The sequence below is a fragment of the Thermobia domestica genome, chromosome 15 (assembly GCF_964235325.1).
Source record: "Thermobia domestica chromosome 15, izTheDome1.hap1.1, whole genome shotgun sequence".
NCBI classification, from domain to species: domain Eukaryota; kingdom Metazoa; phylum Arthropoda; class Insecta; order Zygentoma; family Lepismatidae; genus Thermobia; species Thermobia domestica.
Window position 1 is genome coordinate 19881120 of NC_137468.1, and position 20785 is coordinate 19901904.

The 20785-nt window shown below is 36.3% G+C and overlaps 1 protein-coding gene across 1 annotated transcript in view; it reads left to right on the forward strand.

Moving 5' to 3' along the window:
• LOC145672100 (salivary antigen-5-like) overlaps positions 1–18093 on the forward strand; it is a 36570-nt gene extending 18477 nt beyond the window's left edge. Inside the window, exons 2-3 of the mRNA XM_081741368.1 lie at positions 5974–6200; positions 17994–18093. Of these exons, the coding sequence (XP_081597494.1) occupies positions 5974–6200; positions 17994–18016 (250 nt within the window). The 3' untranslated portion in view covers positions 18017–18093. The remainder of the gene's footprint in view (positions 1–5973; positions 6201–17993) is intronic.
• The last annotated feature ends 2692 nt before the right edge of the window (positions 18094–20785 follow it).

The following is a 20785-nucleotide window of genomic DNA, read 5'->3' on the forward strand; positions in this document are numbered from 1 at the left end:
GTTTGCTTTTCAAACGATTTTTCCACTTTTTTTTTTGTGCATAAAACAATAACTCCACGCCTTTCCCCGTACGACAAATTATGATGCCCGTCTTCGTCGTTAGGACATTATTATTCCCATCGTCAGTGGCGTATTTACAATTTTGTTTCGGGGGAGGGGGGGCTTGGCATAACACGTGAATAAGCACTTTTGTGTGCCGACAAATTTGAATGAAGTTTTGCTTAAGAAATTTATTTTTGGGGAAGGGAGCTTAAGCCCGGTAGCCAAGCCCTAAATACGCCACTGCTGATCGTATTTTTCGAATGTATTTAACAACAAATACCGATATTAAGCACTACTTTCTGTTCGAGGATTCTATAATGAATTGTTGAATAAAATATTTACCTCTAAAATTTGCTTTCTCATAACATTCAACTTAGTTCTATTTTATTTTAATTATTTTTTTGATAAATAGCCCCATGTCTGCTATATTAAACATTAACCATTCAACAGGTCTGAATACTTTCCTTCTAAAACAAGGTATGGATGCTTCGGAAAGCATCTTTCAATTAAGGACCACCGGAAACCTCATTACTAGTTTCTGGATATTGGCTAATCATGTTGTTCTTCAATTAGATAGGCAGCAGCAATGACCTGTGTTTGTATTATGCGATATTCAACTCTATTACTGATCAGTATGTGTTAAATGAAAGACTTTGGCTCTCTCTACACTAAAGGTTAATATCCTCATTTATTAAATAATTATAATTGTGTATGTTTAACTTCTTTTTCTTTGCCTACAGAGAAAAACTTGAGTTTAAGTGGACATTAATGATAATTTCTAAATATAGTTATGACTGTTGTATTAATAATACACAGCACATCTACCAATTTCCTTCACGCGAACAGTATCTACTGACGTCAGGCATGCAGTGCACGTAGCGGAGTGGTGACTGTTAAATGTTAGGAATTAGCCTTTCATGCAGGCTATGTTGTTTAGAAAAATTAAATTAAATATTTGAGTTTTACGTCCCGCGAATATGCTGGTTAGGCTAAAGGAGACGATGATTATGAGAAATTAATGAAATGCTGGAATGAAGAAAGTGAGAGGAAACGGATACGAGAAAACCAACGCACACGGTGTTTGTCCACCACAAAGTTCACTTGGCGGGAGCAGGTTTTGAACCCAGAACCCCATGCACCAGAAGCTATGTTGTTTCGAATACATCTAACATAAACACAAATAAGTTTCATATATCACAGTGAAATTGTATTAGAATTAGAAATTATGCGAGTTGTTGTAAGATGTAATAGGAGAAACTGTCAGAAATTGTACAAAAATCACACTAAACGTACATGCATGGGATATTTATAGTTACTATTAAAGTCACCGTTACCTTATAAGATCGTAACAGATTACCTATATTGACAAACTCGGCCTACATAATCACTCTTGTTATATATTGCGAAAAAAAAAAAAACTGAATTCAAAGCGGGTTTTCGTTCAAATGCGCTTTTGTGTGGCGTAACGGATACTTCTCCAAACGGACGGATAATGACCAAAGCGTGGAAGCTATTCTTCCATTACTGAATCCATTTCAAGAAATCGTTTCTCTCTCTGCAGCACACTTTTTCACTATGATGACCAGTGTTCAAACCAGAAATAATACATTTCCAACATTTCTGGTTAGAATATGGATTCCAATAACTATGTATTGGAACACTGAAGCCATATGAAGATCGGTTGTCCTTGTCCTCTATTCCCGTCTTTCTGAATTCGGAACTTTCCGTTTCAGTGGCCAGGCGCAATAAGAAAGAGGTATTCCTTTCTTTATACACTGAATGGATTTTAAAAAATAACAGTTTTTCGTTCCCCATTACCATATTTGTTCTATTTTAATCAATCTTAATTTATACCACTTAACGTTTAAATAGAACTCTAACACATAAGGTTGAACGTATTTTGGTAAGGTGGAAACTTTCATTCGATTAAAGAAAATAGCACCCCACACACTTCTTAATTGCCGTTAAAAGATAAAGTGCTCCCTCTAAAAGTAAAATATTGTTTACCTATCTGGAAAATGGCATGTCCTACAAACCTATTCAGGTTAAATTCATTTTTAAACTCCTTTCTTGCAATAGTACCTTTCAGAATATCTTTCATATGTATGATGACAAAACACGAACATCTGCCAACAGTAACCATCCAGCCACCTTGTCGCCATCATTAAATTAATTACTTAAAACAATGATGATTTCAGGGGGTGATCCGGGAGGGAAATTCCCCAGGAGCTATATTTTTTTTCCCCGGAGCCATATGTTTTACTGACTTGAATTTGAATTGATAGCTCGTTCTTGGTACTACTTTTGTCCCCCAATGTATTAAAATTTCTTCCAGGATGAAATTTACTGAAATCATCACTGACTGCAAATATAAGTATAAATTTACACATGGCTAGCCCTGGTTCGAAACGTTACTCTCAGAACTGTATTTAAGAGTTCCGCTGAATCAAACACAAAACATAAATCGCTTTCATGTCTTCTACATAGGCTTACCAATGACACTGTCCAACACAAAAGCTGTCCTTTACATAGAAATATATTTTTCTTATATATTTTTGAATGCGAAATTCAAATCTGGAATTGCTTTTTTATGTATCACATACAAAGCTTGTGAGAAATTGAAAAGTTTGAAATTTTGTAATGTGAAATACCTATTTTTACGGATGATGATGAAATATGATTAATATTGGTTTAGTTATTGACATTTAGCGTACCTTTTCAGCAGCGAGGCTATTTGAGACGTGGATCTACAATATAACGTGAATTCAGAAGCGCTGTGTCGTTCAATGTTCTCTACCGGGATTCGAATCCGAGACCCCGTACACGTAAGGTGCACGTGCTTCCCACTAGACCGGCGGAGGGTCAGAAACGTGCTTACAATATACGCTTATTTAAACATCACCCGAGAAACATTTTTTCTTTATAGAAGGAATACGCTGTATAAAGAGGTGTTCTCCTCGTCTTCCAAATTTTCTTCTGGAATGGAATGGAATGAAATCTTTGAGTTTTAAGTCCCATGATTATGCCCGTTAGACTAAAGGAGACGGTGATGATGAGTGGTATGGATGAAAAGGTAGAATGAAAAAAGTGGGAGAAAACGGGAGAACCCCAAGGAAACCCACGCACATGGTTTGTCCAAAAAAAAGCTTCTGCGTAAGAGTTTTTTTTTTTTTTTTTTTTTTTGTGTGTGTGTGTTATAATAGGGAACACTAGATTTGCATATTTGTCATCACTCTTTTTCTTCATTTCAGGTAGTAGATCATTAACATCTAGTGATAATCGAGTTCAGATTTGTGTTGCCTAACTGATGTCATATGTTCTAGCATTTGAGTAATTTTTGGTTCGATTGTATTGTTATTTGTTGAATGGCGTTTCGTTAGGACTGGTCACGTTTGTCGTGTTGTGTCTCTTGTGGTAGTGTGTGCTGTGCATCTGGCTTTCAAGAGAGTACTTAAAAAACGCTTAGCTATTTGCAGTGGAGTGCAATGTCCCGTGCGTGTAAAAATAAACTTGACTTAAATTGTTATGTGCGTGGTGAACTTACATTTAATACTCGAAAATGCAGTCTTACATACTTAGTTAAAAAGGTTAATGAACAATAATAAAGGGTTGGAGATCAGGATAGGTCTTGAGCCCCACCTATGTTGCACTACGTTTTTCAGGATTTTTTGCAACTGGTTAAAGGAAAACGCAGTTCTATAAAATTTGCTCTTCCTATGACTTCGCTCGAACAAATAGAGCATGTAACTGACTGTTACTTTTGCTTGACAGATGTAAAAAGATTTTCCTCTAAATCTAAACATCAGATTAAGTACTCTAGTTTAAAGTTAGCTATTCGCCTAGCTGATCTTCCAGTACCCCACAGTGAAGATCTTCCAGTACCTAAAGCTCCAGAACATTACACTATTGATTCAGAAGAAGATGCTTCAGATATTCGAAGCAACAGGAAAGATGTAAACTTTCAGCCATCTACATCCCAGTCAACGTCACCTCATTGATCACACAAGAAGAGCTTAACGATCTTGTACAAGACTTAAATCTTCCTTTAAAAAAAAGGCCATTGTTGGACTCCAGACTCCAAGGTTTGAATCTCTTCACAGTAATTTTGAAGACTATTTTGTTGAAAATGCATGCATTGCTTGTCGTAAAAATGTAGTTGGCTTATGTCAGTGTTTGAGACATGAACATAATCCCTTCGAGTAACGCTTGTACATTGATAGCCCGAAACTAAGTCTGAAGGCATGGAGTGCAACATTTCTTTAAAATTACACTTTTTGCACTCACGTCTTGACTTTTCCCCTCAAAATCTCGTCCAGTGATGAACACGATTAACGTTTTCGTGAGGATTACAACATTTGAAAAGCGTTACAGTGGAAGATGGACTAAATTTATGATTGCTGAGTATTGCTGGTCTATCATCAGAGAGAGTCCAGAAGATGTCTACAAGCGTAAGCGACCAAAGAAAGTATTTTAAGTGTAAGTCAACAAAATTTAATATTAGTGTAATGCGACTTCCTAGTCTATATTACATAGCAAATATACATAAATATTTACATTTCGTATAATGTGTTGTGGTCTGCCCAACAAAAGCGTGATGCGATGGAAAATTTTGGTTTCCACCAATGAATTCGGCATTTGTCATTTAATTAAAATCACTTTTTATTTATTTATTTATTTTTTGAGGTACAGGGTAAAGTTCAAGTTTGTTGTAATTTAGCGTTCTCTGTTCTATATATTTCTGGAATTATATAAGAAAATATCAAACACATCCGTAGATTGTTTTAATCCTGAAGCTCAAATAATAAGATGCATCAAACTTTAGTGCTCAATTATTACCCACACTTGTTAATATTTTGTATGTTAAGGTTGCCTTATAATTATGTTTTATATGTTATTGTCATACTAATTTGTTCGATTCTAGTGCAAACTGACATTCAGCTGTGTATATAGACTTTTTTCGTAATTATATACATAAACATTTTTCCGTTTTTGCTCTGATAAACTGGTATTTCTCGACGGACAGGTTGGAATTGCTCATTTGTCTGGAAGAGAGACGCCATTTGGAGAGAGCAATTACCCCCCTGAGATTGAGATGCATATGCGTGTTAATCAACAGTAGAATGATATACTAACCGAAACTTAATACTCTGCGTATTTCGGAGAGTCTAATCCCGCAAACAAAACTTTATATATATGAGCGTCAGTGAAATTAAGTGATTGGGTGGAATTCGTTGCGATCAAACCACATAACAGTATGTAGGTTGTTTAATTTCGGAAATCTCCCCGCAGATAAGAGGGGAGATTGTCTGGTATGTGTCATTGCATAGAATTACATCGTAATTTTTCAGTTTACCCTTATACCGTAAAACGTGGCACAACATATCAAGCAACATCGAAACATTTGCAATGATGGTGCCTGGGAAATTCTTTCGCACTCATTGTACAATCCTGAACTAGACCCGTCCGATATCAACCTTTCCCCCAAAATAAATTAACGTATGCATGACAAGCGATTTTGATCACATAATAATGTCTGGTATGTGGTTCAAGATGGCTTTGTAGTCAGAATCTCATCGGGGTTCTCTCAGTGGTACTGTTGCCTAGGCAATTATTTTAACAGTGAAGGCGAATATGTGGAAAACTAACGGAAGGATATGTGCTAATTCTACATAGGCGTTTTACTATATATTTAGTATTAACAATAAAACATAAGTAGAAGTTTTATTTTCTGGCTTACCTTCAAGGGTAGAACAAAGTGGAAATTGTTGTAAACTAAAGATTCTAATAAATTTATCCATTTTAGTAAGAATTGTATTGGAATAAAGCATATGTATATAATTCATAAATGTGTCGAAGTATTCTAATCTTTGTGTTTTAAATATAATAACCATTTCAAGAAAATAATACAATTGAATTAAATGTGTCTTACAGTGAGCATTTGATGCCTGCAGGACATTACACCCAAGTAGTTTGGGCAGAGACAACAAAAGTTGGTTGTGGATATTCTAAGTTTCGAGAAGGAATCTTTTACACAAAATTTCTCATTTGTAACTACCGTGTAGCCGGAAATTTCCTGGGAGCTACAATCTATAAATTGGGGCCTCCATGTAGGGAATGCAAGTCTACACAGTGCAATGATAAATATACTGGTTTATGCGGTAAGTTGAAGGTTTCGCTTCTATTCGCTGAATTTCATAACATCTATTTAATGTTAGTTACGGATTACATTAACGAAAAACAATTCAGTTTCGTACGGTATTCTCTTTCAGGGTAGTTTTGTAGTTAGTTTAGGCTCTTCTCTACAGGTTAGAGTATCAGGAAAAAATATTTTCTGAAAATAAACACAATTAAATCGAAAAATAGCATACTTTAATCATGTTCTAGTGCACAAGAATGATAGATTTTAATTGAAGGATTGAATGCAAGAACCAGTAGATTCACTTTTAGCTAAGTTGAGATTTCCGCATGATTCATTAGGGAAAGAAATACTCTACATTGTGTGCAGGAATCATGTAGATCCTACATTTATATTCAGTGTTATAATGTAAATGGAGGTACCTACATACAGTTAGAGCAAGAGACAGCAGCTCAAGAAAATATCTAAAAGTGGACATACCTGGTTCTTGCATTAAACCCTTTAATTGTTACATTATAGTTTAAGGTTAATCAGTAGACGATGTTGATCATTAATTGTTTCTAACATATTTATTTATATATATGGTGCTGCGCGTCTTCTTTTTTCCAGGGATGGAATAGGTCACAAGTTCTCTGGCTCGTGACCCCACCATAAATGAAACAGGTTGTCAAACTCACGACTCACCACCAATGTCGACAATCCCAACAGACCCAATTCACGGAGTGATCCATTCTGACATGGATAGACCAATGACTCATAGTGAGCCAATGATCCTGACAGAGCTATATAACTCAGAGACAATACAGTATCCCAGACACATTAGGAGAATATATGACATGGATGCTAATGTAATGATATCGAACACGATTATATCCTCTGTCTGTGTCTTCACACTACATTTGCAATTATCCTTCCTCGTTTTTTCTTTGCGTTTCTCTGTGTGTCAAAACATTGCACTGAAAGCTAACAACAAGATTTATCAGGCTATTAACGCCTCAGCACCATATAAAATATACACTAGAGATTTTTCTTATAGGCGATTGTCAACATTTAATCGAACAAATCTGTAAATTTGTTTAGAATATAAAATATGCCACTGAGTACAAAGAGTTTTTTTTTCTTTTCGTTAAATCTTTCCTGCAAAGACTAAATACAGAAATCACTGAATTATTTTTAACTACGGAAAGACGAATACATATGATTTTTTTTTCAAATATTGAAAACATATATTTAGGATTGATTGATAAATGTTTAAACGAAATCAAACAAATCAATGTTTGAACTTTATTCAACATTATTAATCAATCATAAAATTCTATAGAGATGACATTCATACTAACATTACATATATCGATATGCTTCTGGATCTCAGGGTCTGATCAGGACAAAAAGTCCGACATGGTATCCGATCTGGTCGAGTTACCGGGTCACACTGGGTCTAAAAGTGATACCCAGACGCAGATGACCCGGAGAAACATCATAACCCAAGTGACCTTATTTTGCATTATATATTGTATTAGTGGTATAAGGTTATTCTGTATTTTAGAGTCTGTTTTCCTATATTATGAAGGTTTTAAACACGGACATTTTAATTCCGTATTTGGTTACCATAATTGTCAGTTAAAGTTTTTAAGCCATGACAAAGAGAGTATTCTTGCTATCTAGTACTGAGAAAAGAAATCGCCGTCAAACAAATGTAATGTAATTATCAGTGTTTCATAAGTATGAATATGACTTACAATGAATTTGATAACTACGTTTGCTAGACATTTGTTGAAAAAAATATTAAGTCATCAGATAAAAAAACTTGGTGGAAAGTGAATTAATTCTTGGCACACCAAACCTTAAATTGCTAGGACTTATCAGCTGGCTTGTAGTCCCCTTGCTGCTACTGCAGTCTCTCTAAACCGGAGCTCACTACTTCTTATTTTCAACAAGCTCCCCATTTGTCCTGATGACGCTAGGTGAACGCTGAGATGACAATACCGTCTGCTAAATACGAACGCTGACCCACTTTTGCTTTCATGATGATCAGGTATCGTTTGAATTCGTTGATCTCCTGCGAAACGGCACACTACGAAATAATAATAATCGTTGTCTAATATCAACATTTGTTTTAAAAGGCTTTGCAAAATTAATGAAATATTTAGTAATCAAAATGGACAAGTAATTAAGCATAATTTATAAAAACGTAACACATTTTCAAACGCCAAAGTAGCTTAGCTATTGCATGTATTTCAAAATCTACTTCCTTTTATTTAAATTATTATTATTATCATAATAATAATTATTATTAGGAAATCTTATCAATTATTTACCATATGCATCAACTTAAAATTCGACACATATATATAATAGATATATATGTAATAATCCTAGTTACGATGCGGTTCCGCAAAATACGGTTACAACACCTAGTATTTGTTCCTTCACAGAATTTATATGTACTTAAAAATTGGCTACTGCTACGTATTTCCTAATAGAAGAGTTTCTTTTCGACGTAATTTCCACCATTGTCTAGCTTTTCTTTTATCACTTAGCCATTGAATTATGCCTGCTGCCAGAACTGCTTCCATTTTAACTTCTTTGTTTACTCTCGTGAATTCAGGACACCTCTTCACTACATATGATCGACGCATAATATTTCCATAAACAGATGACCTTCCCTCTGGTGTAGTAACTAGTGTATATACCTCTGTTGTACGACGTTCCGTGTTCGATTTGCCGTGGGGGAGGACAGGAAGAAAAAGATCACTTTCATTAATCATCCGTCTCCGTTAACCTAAAGAGAATTGCCGCCGTACAACGAACTAAAAAGACAAAAAAAAAAAAAAAAAAAAAAAAAAAACGAAAGAAAAATGGTCAGATGATAAAACATGATTGTACCTGCTCACCGTTTAGCTCTTGTTCGGATAAAAGGTATGACAGTTACGCAGCACTTGCGGAAACTTTCAACTCGCCTTAGGCCCTTTTTAGACGTTATGATAAATCATCAAGGGTGGAGATTTTTTTATCATATGCAAGAGAGATATTTTCTATTCACACACGGCGATATCGCTCGGAGATATTCCTCACAGAGGTCAATAGAGTCTGACATCTTTCGGAGGTTATGTGAACTATTTCAGAAAAATACAGGGCCACGATGTTTGCTTGTGGTGTGTGTGTGTGCGTTTCTACCTGCCACTTGTGAAAGGACAATTCCTGTTTCTTGGTAATTTGTGTTCCCGCCGTAGTAAAATAAAGAGCTTGAAATGGAAAAGAACTATTATGCGGCTTTTGCAATTATCATGTCCGTAGCAATGATATAATTGTGTTTATGTTTAAAAAAGAAAAGAAATATAGAACGGTGTTGCCTATTTAGACACTTAAGAATCGTTAATAGTAAGCTGAAAGACGAGTGTCATTTTATTGCTGGGGTTTTTAATTCATTTTTTGTATTTGTGTCCACAGAATATATCTAAATTAAAAGATAAAATATACATTCTTGTCCCAAGTATTTAAACATACAAAACCCCCCCATATATATATACCTTGTATACTAATCCGTAACTACGCAACTTCTCGTTAAATCTTTTAGGATTCATGGTATCTTTGCGTAAGTGTTGTCTTTGACCGCTTATTTAGGTTCTATAACAGGTATTTAGGCCGGCTTTTTTATTGGTCAAAAAAATGATGCATTTTGGAATCAGATGGTCATCTTGGTGGCGCCAAGTGGGGACAGAGGGAAGTGACTTATCCTTGAGGAAATTTCAAAACTTTTTCAAGCCTTTAGTTTCTAACATACCAGATTGAAACTTTGCACACGGATTGTGTGCACCTTTGAGTAGGCCTATTTCTCAATTCTTTAGATCCATGTGTACTCGGGCCCGAGGCTGAGGGTCGCAACTATTCCGAGGGGGCGATTTTTTCAGAAAAAAAATCTGATTTTTACCAATTTTTCCGCTTTAGGTGTACGATACGCACATGTGAGTCATACCGTTGCAAAGGGCTTGTTATATTGAAGAAAATAGTGTTTGAACCATGACTCTAGGCCAAATAGTAACGACGCAGTAAATTTTTATAATATGATTGAGTTGATTTTGAGTTTAATGTCCTGTTCAGCAGTGATGCTATGTGAGACGTGGACCTACTGATTAACGTGGAATCCAAACCACATGAGCTCCCACTGGAAATCGAACCCGGGTCTCCCACGCCAAAGGCGCGTACGCTAACCGGTTAGTTATACGTGCGTGTGTGGCCTAAATTCAGACTTTCAAAAAAAAAAAATTCATCCCTTTGTTTTCAAGATACAAGATTGAAATTTAGCACACGCATTGTGTACGTAATACGTATTTTCAAGAAATTTTCAGATCCCTACGTGAACCCAGGGCCGGGCCAGAGTCAGTGTCGGATGTAGAAGGTAAAAAATCGGGGAGCCAGCCAGACCCCAGACTATGATAGGTATATCATGACTTTACTATAAACTTTCAAAAATATATAAATAATAAATTATTTTTTGACTCAAAAAACTGGGGTCCTAGGCAGGGCATGATTTAGGGAGGTGCAAAAGTGCACGTGCACCCCCGCGTTGTTGTAAATATATCGGCCGCGGTGGCTCAGTGGTAGAGCGTTCACCTCTGGTGCATGGGTTCCTGGTTCAAACCCTGCTCCCGCCAAGTGAACTTTGTGGTGGACAAACACCGTGTACGTGGGTTTCCTTCCACTTTCTTCATTCCACCATTTCATTCATTTCTCATTCTCACCGTCTCCTTTAGCCTAACCGTTATAACCGTGGGGCTGAAAACTAAAAAAAATCATTTCATTTCGTTGTAAATGTACACTACCTAAAGTAAGAAGCTAGCAGAGAGCTTTGCAAAATAAATAGTTTAAGTCAATTTTCTGAAGGTTGAAGGAAAAGAATTCATCGAAATCAGACACTCAGCATTTCCAAAGGAATTTCTCATTCACATCACAGATAAAGCATTTAAAAAAACTCAAATTTAATTCAAATGTACTGGTAGTTATTGGTGCACTCCCTCAGAGAATCCTAGATCTAGGTCCCCCGGGCTAGAGCCGCCACTGGCCAAAGTGGTGAAGTGTTTCGGGGGGATCCTTTAAAAAAACCGGTTTTTCCCGAATTTTCCGGTCCAGGTGTATGATACGGACATGTGAGTGGTATCGTTGGAAAGGGTTTGTTATACTGAAGAAAATGGCGTTTAAACCATGACTCTAGGCCAAATAGTAACGATGCAGTAAATTATATATATAATGTAAATTTTGCAGGATTTAAATTTAGCACACGTATTCTGTACATAACTACGTATTTTCATAAAAAATTCATATCCCTACGTGAACCCAGGCTCGAACTAGAGGGATGCAAAAATTTCGAAAAATCGAAAAATCTCCCAGTTTTCCTCGATTTTCCAGTTTCTGGTGTATAATACGGACAAAGGAGTAGTACAGTTGGAAAGGATGTTCTATTCTGAACAAAATGAGATATAAAACATGATCCTATGATAAATGATCCCATGATCTTAACATATTTCAAATTCTATCGAATATCAAATTCATGGTGTATATTTCAAGGTGAAGTTTCCCCATCTATTCAATAAACTTGTATTTCAGCTCATAGAGTCAAATATTTTTGCTAACTTCATATACCCTGCATTTCATTGCAGTTTATTTTATTATAAACCATTACTTAATTCTACATATTATAGAATTGTTCATAATATTTGTCAAATTACCTCCGACATTTTCAACTATAAATGTATTTTTTTTTCATTTCTTTATATAACGAAATGTAATGCCATAGTGACATTTTGCTCTCTTTCGTTACGAGCTAAAGGTGACTATTTTATTTCTAAACGAAAAATAAAATTAGTTATATTTAGTTCCAGAATTAAAGATGATGGAAACCAATGAGCTGACCACACACAAAACAACTTAAATCCATCTTCTTGACCATAGCTAATTAAGGACTACAATTGAAGAGCATTCAATTTATTTTTGAGCTGTAAACATATTCGTAGTTTTTATTAATACTAAAATCTAGAACAGTTGTACGCTTGTAAAATTCTACTTCATTTTGTTCGCTTGACAATAAATATATAAATACTTGCAGAATATCGAATCACATCTTAAACTGTAACTATATTTTCCTGTTTACTGGAGTCCTGTCTGATCAATGAAAAAATAAAAATAAAAAAAAAGTGGGACCCAATGAGCTACGGAATAAGATACACAAGTCACCTACTATATATATATATATACAGGGCCGGATTTAGGGGGTGCAAGGGTAAACGTGCACCCCCTTCCGTTGTAAATATACACTACCTAAAGTGAGAAGCTAGCAGAGAGTTTTGCAAAATCAATAGTTTAAGTCAATTTTCTGAAGATTGAAGGAAAAGAATTCGAGAGCAGACACTTAGCATTTCCAAAGGAATTCCTCATTCACATCACAGATGCCTAAAGGCATTTAAAAAACTCAAATTTAATTCAAATGTACTGGTAGTTATTAGTGTACCCCCCTCAGAGATTCCTGGATCGGGCCCTATATATATCCGGGCCAGAGGTGGACAAAAAATCTAAAAACACTTCACACAGGACACGTAAGTTTGGCCCTCCACTGTACAACATGTGTTCCGGTTGCCGATCGTTCTTTTGTTTTCAATGTGTCATGTGGACCTTCCTCTTCCGTTAGCAGTAACAAGTTCACCTGTGAGTGTCGTGGTGTGAAAGTGGTGCGGTAAAATGGGCGACCTGACAGACTTCCAAAGAGGCATGATCGTTGGTGCCCGTCTGGTTGGAGCTACTGTCAGATAGGGACCGGAGAGCATTAAAAAGGATTGTAGCAGCTAAAAAAGAATACCACTGCAATGAAAATTACGTCTGAACTCAATTCCGGCCTATAGAACCTGGTTTCATCGAAAACAGAGCCCGACGGGAACTTCATAAAATGAAAATTCATGGCAGGGCCGCTATCGCCAATCCCCTAGTCACAGCAGTAAATGCGAAGAGGCGTATCCAGTGGTGCAAGGACCACAAGGCGTGAACTTATGAGCAGTGGAAACACGTAATGTGGTCCGATGAATCGACCTTCACCTTGTTTCCAACAACCAGTCGTGTTTACGTATGGAGAACACCGTCGCAGGCCTAGGATACAGACTGTCTGCTCCCAACTGTAAAGCATGGGGGTGATTCTGTTACAGTATGGACAGTGATATCGTGGTTTTCTGCAGGTCCCATCATAGCCCTGCATGGAATGATGAATACTAAGGAGTATGAGGCCATTTTGGGGAACCAGGTTCTACCCATTGCACCCTGGTGGTACAAAATTCCACACACCACGATTCAGGAGCTCTATACGTCCATTCCACGTCGGATCCAATCTGTTTTGGACGGAAAAGGAGGCCGCACACCATACTAGGTATGATTTTCACACTTTTGTAAACGTTTTAGATTTTTGTCCAATCCTCCCTATATATATATAGGGTGAAGCATTTATAATTGTTTTTGGGAATATCTTGAAAACTGCAAATCGGATTTTAAAAAAGTTGCAACAAAAGTTGTTCACCTCGAAGGGGAACATCCAAAGATACCACACGCGACCCCCTGCCCCCACCACCCGGGGGAGGGAGGGGCAACTTTGAAATCTTAAATAGGAACTCCCATTTTTATCGCATATTCTGATTCTCCGTGAAAAAATACGTAACTACCGTATTGAACATTTTTTCGTTACGTGATAGATGGCGCTGTAATCGACAAAAACAAACATAGTACATTGCCAGATTATTAATATTCAAAGTCTAGTTTGGATTTTAGTCATATTTTCCGTTTACCATTTTTCCATTGCTTACTTGTATTTATTTTATTCATGTTTATTTTCCTTTGCAATTAGTATAAATTAGTTAACGTATAAGTGTAATTAGTTATCATTATTGTATTTTTTCCTTTCATTAATTATTTCATAATACAATTATATGTATTATTACTGGTGAGCTTATGTCCGCGACCCATACCTTATATATATATATACAGGCGCGGATCCAAGGAGGGGGCTATAGCCCCCCCTTCTTGACGCTCAGGTATACACTGGATTAAAGGGCTTCAATCCTGCTTTACACAGGATAAAGCGGCAAACTATGGTTTAACCCCTCCCTTGATCATATCCTGGATCCGCCAGTATATATATATATATATATTTGTATACCTTTCGAGTCGTCGTCTGGAGACATAAATTGCACTATGTAGCAACGTCGCAAATAAAGAACCATAGATTTAGATGTATCAATCTATCAAATAGTTATATCGATTCTTTTCCAGATGGCAACTAAAGTCGATATTGATTGATACTGGCATCACTTATTAGTGAAGCAATCGATTTAACGCTTTGTTGTATTCGTAGAGTAATGCTAATGGCTTCAAGTTACTCTGCGACGTTGCCACATAGTAAAATTTTGATTCCCCATAGAGCCTGAAGGAGGCCACGGAGGGCATTTCATCATACAACATTTTCGCTTTATTGTGACCTGCAGAAGAGTGCTCTGTGGTCCGTAGGCACCATTTTCAGAACACCCATAGTTTATATTATAATAATCTTAAGTGTTCTTGGAAGAAGATAAACCTTTCTAGCCTAATGGTTACTATTGGTTAAAGAGCTCGCCTTTGGTTAAAATATTTAATCTGACATTGTAAATTAAAATACAATTTATATAGAAGTGAAATAAGTATGAAGCATATATATATATATATATATATATATATATATATATATATATATATATATATATATATATATATATATATATATATATATTCAAAATTCGAAATTCTAGTTATGAAGTATCTATATACGATTTCTGAATTCGGAATTGAATTGAGTTGAGTTGATTTTGGGTTTTACGTCCCGTTCAGCAATAACAGGAGGTAAGCACTAAAACGCTTGATTGACAAACCAGAGTAAGAACTGAAAAATAAAACAATATTGAATAGGTCTACAACAAGGGTGGCTAACCTTTCTTAAGTTTGAGCGCTACTTTTCATTTCTGAAATCACTAGCGATCTACTGATTAAAATATAGACTAATAATGAGGACGTAATGGACAGTAAAAAAAAAAAAAAAAAAAAAAAGGAAATACGATTCATAAAATTAAGATTATTTAAATATTTAAAAAACTAATTAATTCATTTTGATTTTCTCAGAAACGTTCATTTGTTATCAGAAACTAGCAATCAGTCCATCGAGATTGGTATGCTTGATTGATACAAACAGTAAGACAGACCAACGTGGGCTACCTCTCACAATTACTTATAGACTAGTAGACCATGGTTGATGTGTCCATCTCTGGTCCCCAGTAAATTTATGTGGAAGTATTATTGCAAATACTGTATTTAATTTTAGGTTTATAATGACTTGTTTCGAAGATATGGACAAAGGTTTCAATCAAGGACGTGCCGCTTCTGATGTATGCGGTCTAGGTTTCAATTCTCGGTGCTAGTCGGTTTTATCTCATTTTAAACTATGGATCTATCTTTGCTTTAGCCGAGGTTAAATTTCATAAATCAAAGCAAACCAAATCGAACGGCTAATTTGTTGTAGTTTTCGTAGTTTGGAAAACTATTCGCATTTCATGAACAGAAAATGGGGAAAAGATATTTCTTTCCTTTTTGTCAACAGAACAGATCACAGGACGACAGGTATAAGCAAATTCTTAGCAAAACCTGTTTTTTCCGCTTTCCTTCCAAGAAGCTGGCAGCGAACAAGGGTTGGAAGCGGTGACCTATTCATTCCTTTGTTTCTCTACGGGGGGCTATACCTGGCTTGCATGCGATAAGTTGAACATGTCGAACTTATCGCATCGTATCATATGCAGGAGAGATATCATGAGATAAACTAATTTAGATGTGATGATTTCTGAAATTTATCTCTACCCTTGATGATTTATCATAACGTCTAAACGGCCTCTTAGAGTAAGGACATACAGAAGAGACCTCGCGATTGAGGTCGAGGTTTAAGTCGCGGTCGCTACCTCAATACTGGCACAAACACGTGGATTTAAATGGGTAGTAAGCGCATGCCGAAGAAGTACGCTACATCGCCACCTAGAGGTCGACCTCGAGAGTGAATTAGTGGTCGCGATGATAAACAACCGAGTTTGTTTTTACATCGATGTTCAGAGGAAGCATCGCTGTGGCTCGTGTTTTCATTGGTTCTCCCTTAAGCGCTGCACAAAATAAAGTCTTCATTTGTTCAGAATTTTGTCTACATAGGAATATGGGTGTCTATGCTCGAGAGGTTTTGCTGCCCTATTAAATTTGATTATGAAGACATATTAATAGATCTAGTAAGGAATGTTCTAGCAATATGGGATACGAAATACAAACATCATAATAGGCACGTTTTGGATAGAAAATTTACGAAAATACTAACTGAAATGGAAATGTCAGATAACTTATTCATATTTATTTGAGAATTATGCTGTAGCTTATTATTATATAAGGCAGTTGCGGTTACAGCGAGGGGACTTTCGGGCTGAAGTTCGTAAATTGTGGAATTTCTTAAAAAAAAGAAAAGAAAGAAAAGAAAAAAGAAACAAAGTTACTGTTAATCATTTCTATGCTTGAAAACTACACACACCCCAATTCCGAGATTAATGAAAAAGGTTTTTCTTTCTAAATTCGTTACTGAAATGAGATAAAGAAATACCTGCAAAGACAAGCACTCGTCTATATGAGTGATCTTTATGCAATAATTTCACACGCGTTATAGTAATGTTCCTCATCAAACTGGAATCTTATAGCGAGGGTGCGATCTCCTCGCTATGTTCAACCTTCATTCATCGCGACCTACACATCGAAATGGCGACCGCTACTTAAACCTTGACCTCGATCGCGAGGTCTCATCGGTATGTGTTTACCCCTAGACTCGACGCAGCAGTGAGCAACAACGGCGAGAAGGAAGCGAAGGCTGATAGTAAAAGCCATTATGATCAACTAACGGAAGATAATATTACTTTCTCGCCTACTTTATATTAAAAATAATCCTATCTTTTTTGTTCTCCTTTTTTCCATAATAGCCTCCAAATAACTTTTTTTTTCAAGTGAAAACTCAACAATTTTCTTAAATCAGACAAAGAATAAAATTTGTATTGCATGAAGTAGTTAGGTTAGTAAAATATGAAGAGATAAGAAAACGTTAAATTTTCAGAGAACTTGTCGAAGAACCTGAGAGTATATGAACATCTAAAATTCTTTTCCTTATATTAGTTCAGTAAACTATTTAGATATTCAAATATTACAAAATAAAAGATTCGTCTTTGACTTGCATGTACGTAAGCAAATCATTGAGTATACAGTGCTTATTTCGGATCTACTATTGAGTGCAAACTCCGAGAATAATAAAACTAAACATTATATTCAAAACAAAAAGGTCAATATTTATCATATTTGAAGACGGTTTCCCCCTCTTACATTTTGTTGAAGCTCTGATAATAACTGAGTTACTCTATGTCAGGGGACCCTCGTGACACCTTGTATATCAAAATTAACTCACTGAAAATTAATTTTATAACCCTTACACTATATTTAAGTTCAATGCATTCGGGGTATTACCATGGAATGAATACACAAAAGAGCTTAAGAGATATCAACGCCTAAATTACTGTATCGTTTACTGTCTCCTCCCTTCTTTTCCCTATGTTTATAAACTTGTACCTGTTGTACTTCCAATTCACTTTTGTAGTCATCTTAATTTTAGTTCTATCTTTAAAAATGTTATTATATTTCATGAAACATCAGTAAGACAAATATTAAAAACGTTTTCATATTGTTTCAGGTAAACAACAAGCAGTGCCTTGAGAAATAAATGTAAAAAATGTAGTGTTAGAAAATATTCTGGACACGCTGTACATTCAGAAATAAATAAATTAAATAAAAATTTCTACAAAAATAAGCGGCTTATCATTTATAAATAAATATGGTTTTATCCACAAATTTTGAAGAATATCAAGACCACCACGCCTTGTTATTTCCCCTCTCATCTCTCTAGTGGATCATTGCACCTACATGAGTTTTTCTTTTCTAAAATTACCTTTGTGTATAGATAACGTCACGTTTATGAAAATTCTCTGAAAAGCCTCTCAACGGTAGTGGCCTCGTCTTGACATGACTGTACTTCGCGCCAACTTACTCCAATAGAAACTCCACTGCAGAGCTGTGACCTGAACTCTCGACTAACACATAAAGCATCGCTCTTTCTGGAGTTAGGACTTTACATAAGATAAACTTATTTACTTTCATCACCATAGATCAGAAGCCACCTATATATATATATATATATATATATATATATATATATATATATATATATATATACAGGGGTAGACAAAAGGTCTAAAACACTTCATACAGAACACGTAAGTTTGGTCTACCACTGTACAACACTGTTGCTCTTTCCGATCGTTCTCTGTTTTCAATGTGTCATGTTGATCCTCCTCTTCCGTCAGCAGTAACCAGTTCACCTGTGAGTGTCGTGGTGTGAAAGTGGTGCGGTAAAATGGGTGACCTGACACACTTCCAAAGAGGTATGATCTTGTTGCCCGTCTGGTTGGAGCTTGAGTGGAAACAGTGGGGGTATCGAAAGGTACTGTGTCTAATGCCACGAGACCATAAACAATTCATGGGCAAACGACGTCTGTAAAGCACAACACTGGTCGAAAGACAATCCTGTTCGTTAAGGACCGGAGGGCGTTAAAACGGATTGTAGCAGCTAAAAAGACCACGTCTGAACTCAATTCCGGCCTATAAAGCCAGGTTTCATCGTGAACAGTGCGACAGGAACTTCATAAAATTAAAATTCATGACCGCTATCATTAAACCCTTGGTCACAGCAGTATATCTGAAGAGGCGTAACCAGTGGTGCAAGGGCCACAAGCTGTGGACTCATGAGCAGTGGAAACACGTAATGTGGTCCGATGAATCGACCTTCACCTTGTTTCCAACAACCTGTCGTATTTACGTATAGACAATACCGTCGTAGGCCTGAGATACAGATTGTCTGCTCCCAACTGTAAAGCAGGGGTGGTTCTGTTACAGTATGGGCAGCGATATCGTGGTTTCCTGCAGGTCTCATCATAGCCCTGCATGGAATGATGAATGCTAAGGCGTATGAGGCCACTTTGGGGTCCAGGTTCTAACCATGGCCCAAATATTGTTCCCTGATGGTGATGGCATCTACCAAGATGATTTGGCACCCTGCCACGCTGCAAAAACGGTGAAATCATAGTTTGAGGAGCATGACAAGCACCTATCACACCTTCCCTGGGTCCCACAATCACCAGATCTGAACATCATTGAGCCATTGTGGTCTGAGTTAGAAAGGCGGGTTCGGTCTCATTATCCTCCACCAGCATCCCTTAAAGAACTGGAGCATGTTTTGGAGGAACAATGGTACAGAATTCCACACACCACGATTCAGGAGCTGTATACGTCTAACACGTCGGATCCAAGCTGTTTTGGACGCAATAGGAGGCCCCATACAATACTAGTTAAGATTTTCACACTTTTGCAAACGTTTTAGATTTTTGTCTAACCCCTGTGTATATATATATCTTCGGGATGGCCAAAATTTTCCGGAATCCGTAAATTTTGTTTTCCGGAATTCGGAAAAAAATCCGTAATTCAGAAAAATCCGGATTTCGGGAAATTCCGGAATTTGGAAAAATTCAGAAATTCGGAAAAATTCCGGAATTCGGAAAGAATCCAGAATTCAGAAAAATCCGGATTTCGGAAAATTCCGGAATTCAGAGAAATGCCGGAATTTAGAAAAAAACAGAATTCAGAAAAATTCGGGAATTCGAAAAATTTCCGGATTTTGAAAAAATTCCGGAATTCAGAAAAATTTCGGAATTTATAGAAAAATTCCGATATTTGGAAAAATCCGGAATTTAGAAAAAAATCCGAATTTCTTTCCGATTTTACTTTCCGGAATCTGGAAAGTAAAAATTCTGGAATTGCCCATCCCTAGCTAGTAGCTGTTGAAAGAAAAACACAATAATGAATATATATATATACTTGTATTAGTTTCTTGTAGTTGGATATGTCTTTATCACTTACGTAGACAATTGCTACTGCAGTTATTTACTGCTTTATGAGGGAGGTCTTATTTTCACACACAAAAAAGTCGCCGGTATGTTTCAAACATTATTGTGTTCCCACCTGCAGCTGCTCCAAAGCACTGCAAAGTACTTTTTAACCAGACGAAAGGCAGTGAAGGAAGAGAAATCTCAACAAATATTCTAGTAACATTCGCTTATTGTGAACATACCTATGTACAGTAAATACAAATTTACGATTTTTGACTTTACGAAGTATACAATGTAATTGTTCAATAATTAACATAAACAGGCATTCATTAATTTATATTAATATAATAATTAATAAAACGAATAAGCGGGTGATTGATGACTCAGTGGTAGAGTTTTCATCTATGGTATTCTAACCCAGGACATGTGGGTTTTCGATGGCTAATTTTGTGTTCGAAAATGTTCCCGGTGGTACTCTTGGTTCCCTTTCTTGTATTTGTTCCATCATCACTCATTAACGAATTTAGTTTATCAAAACTCTATA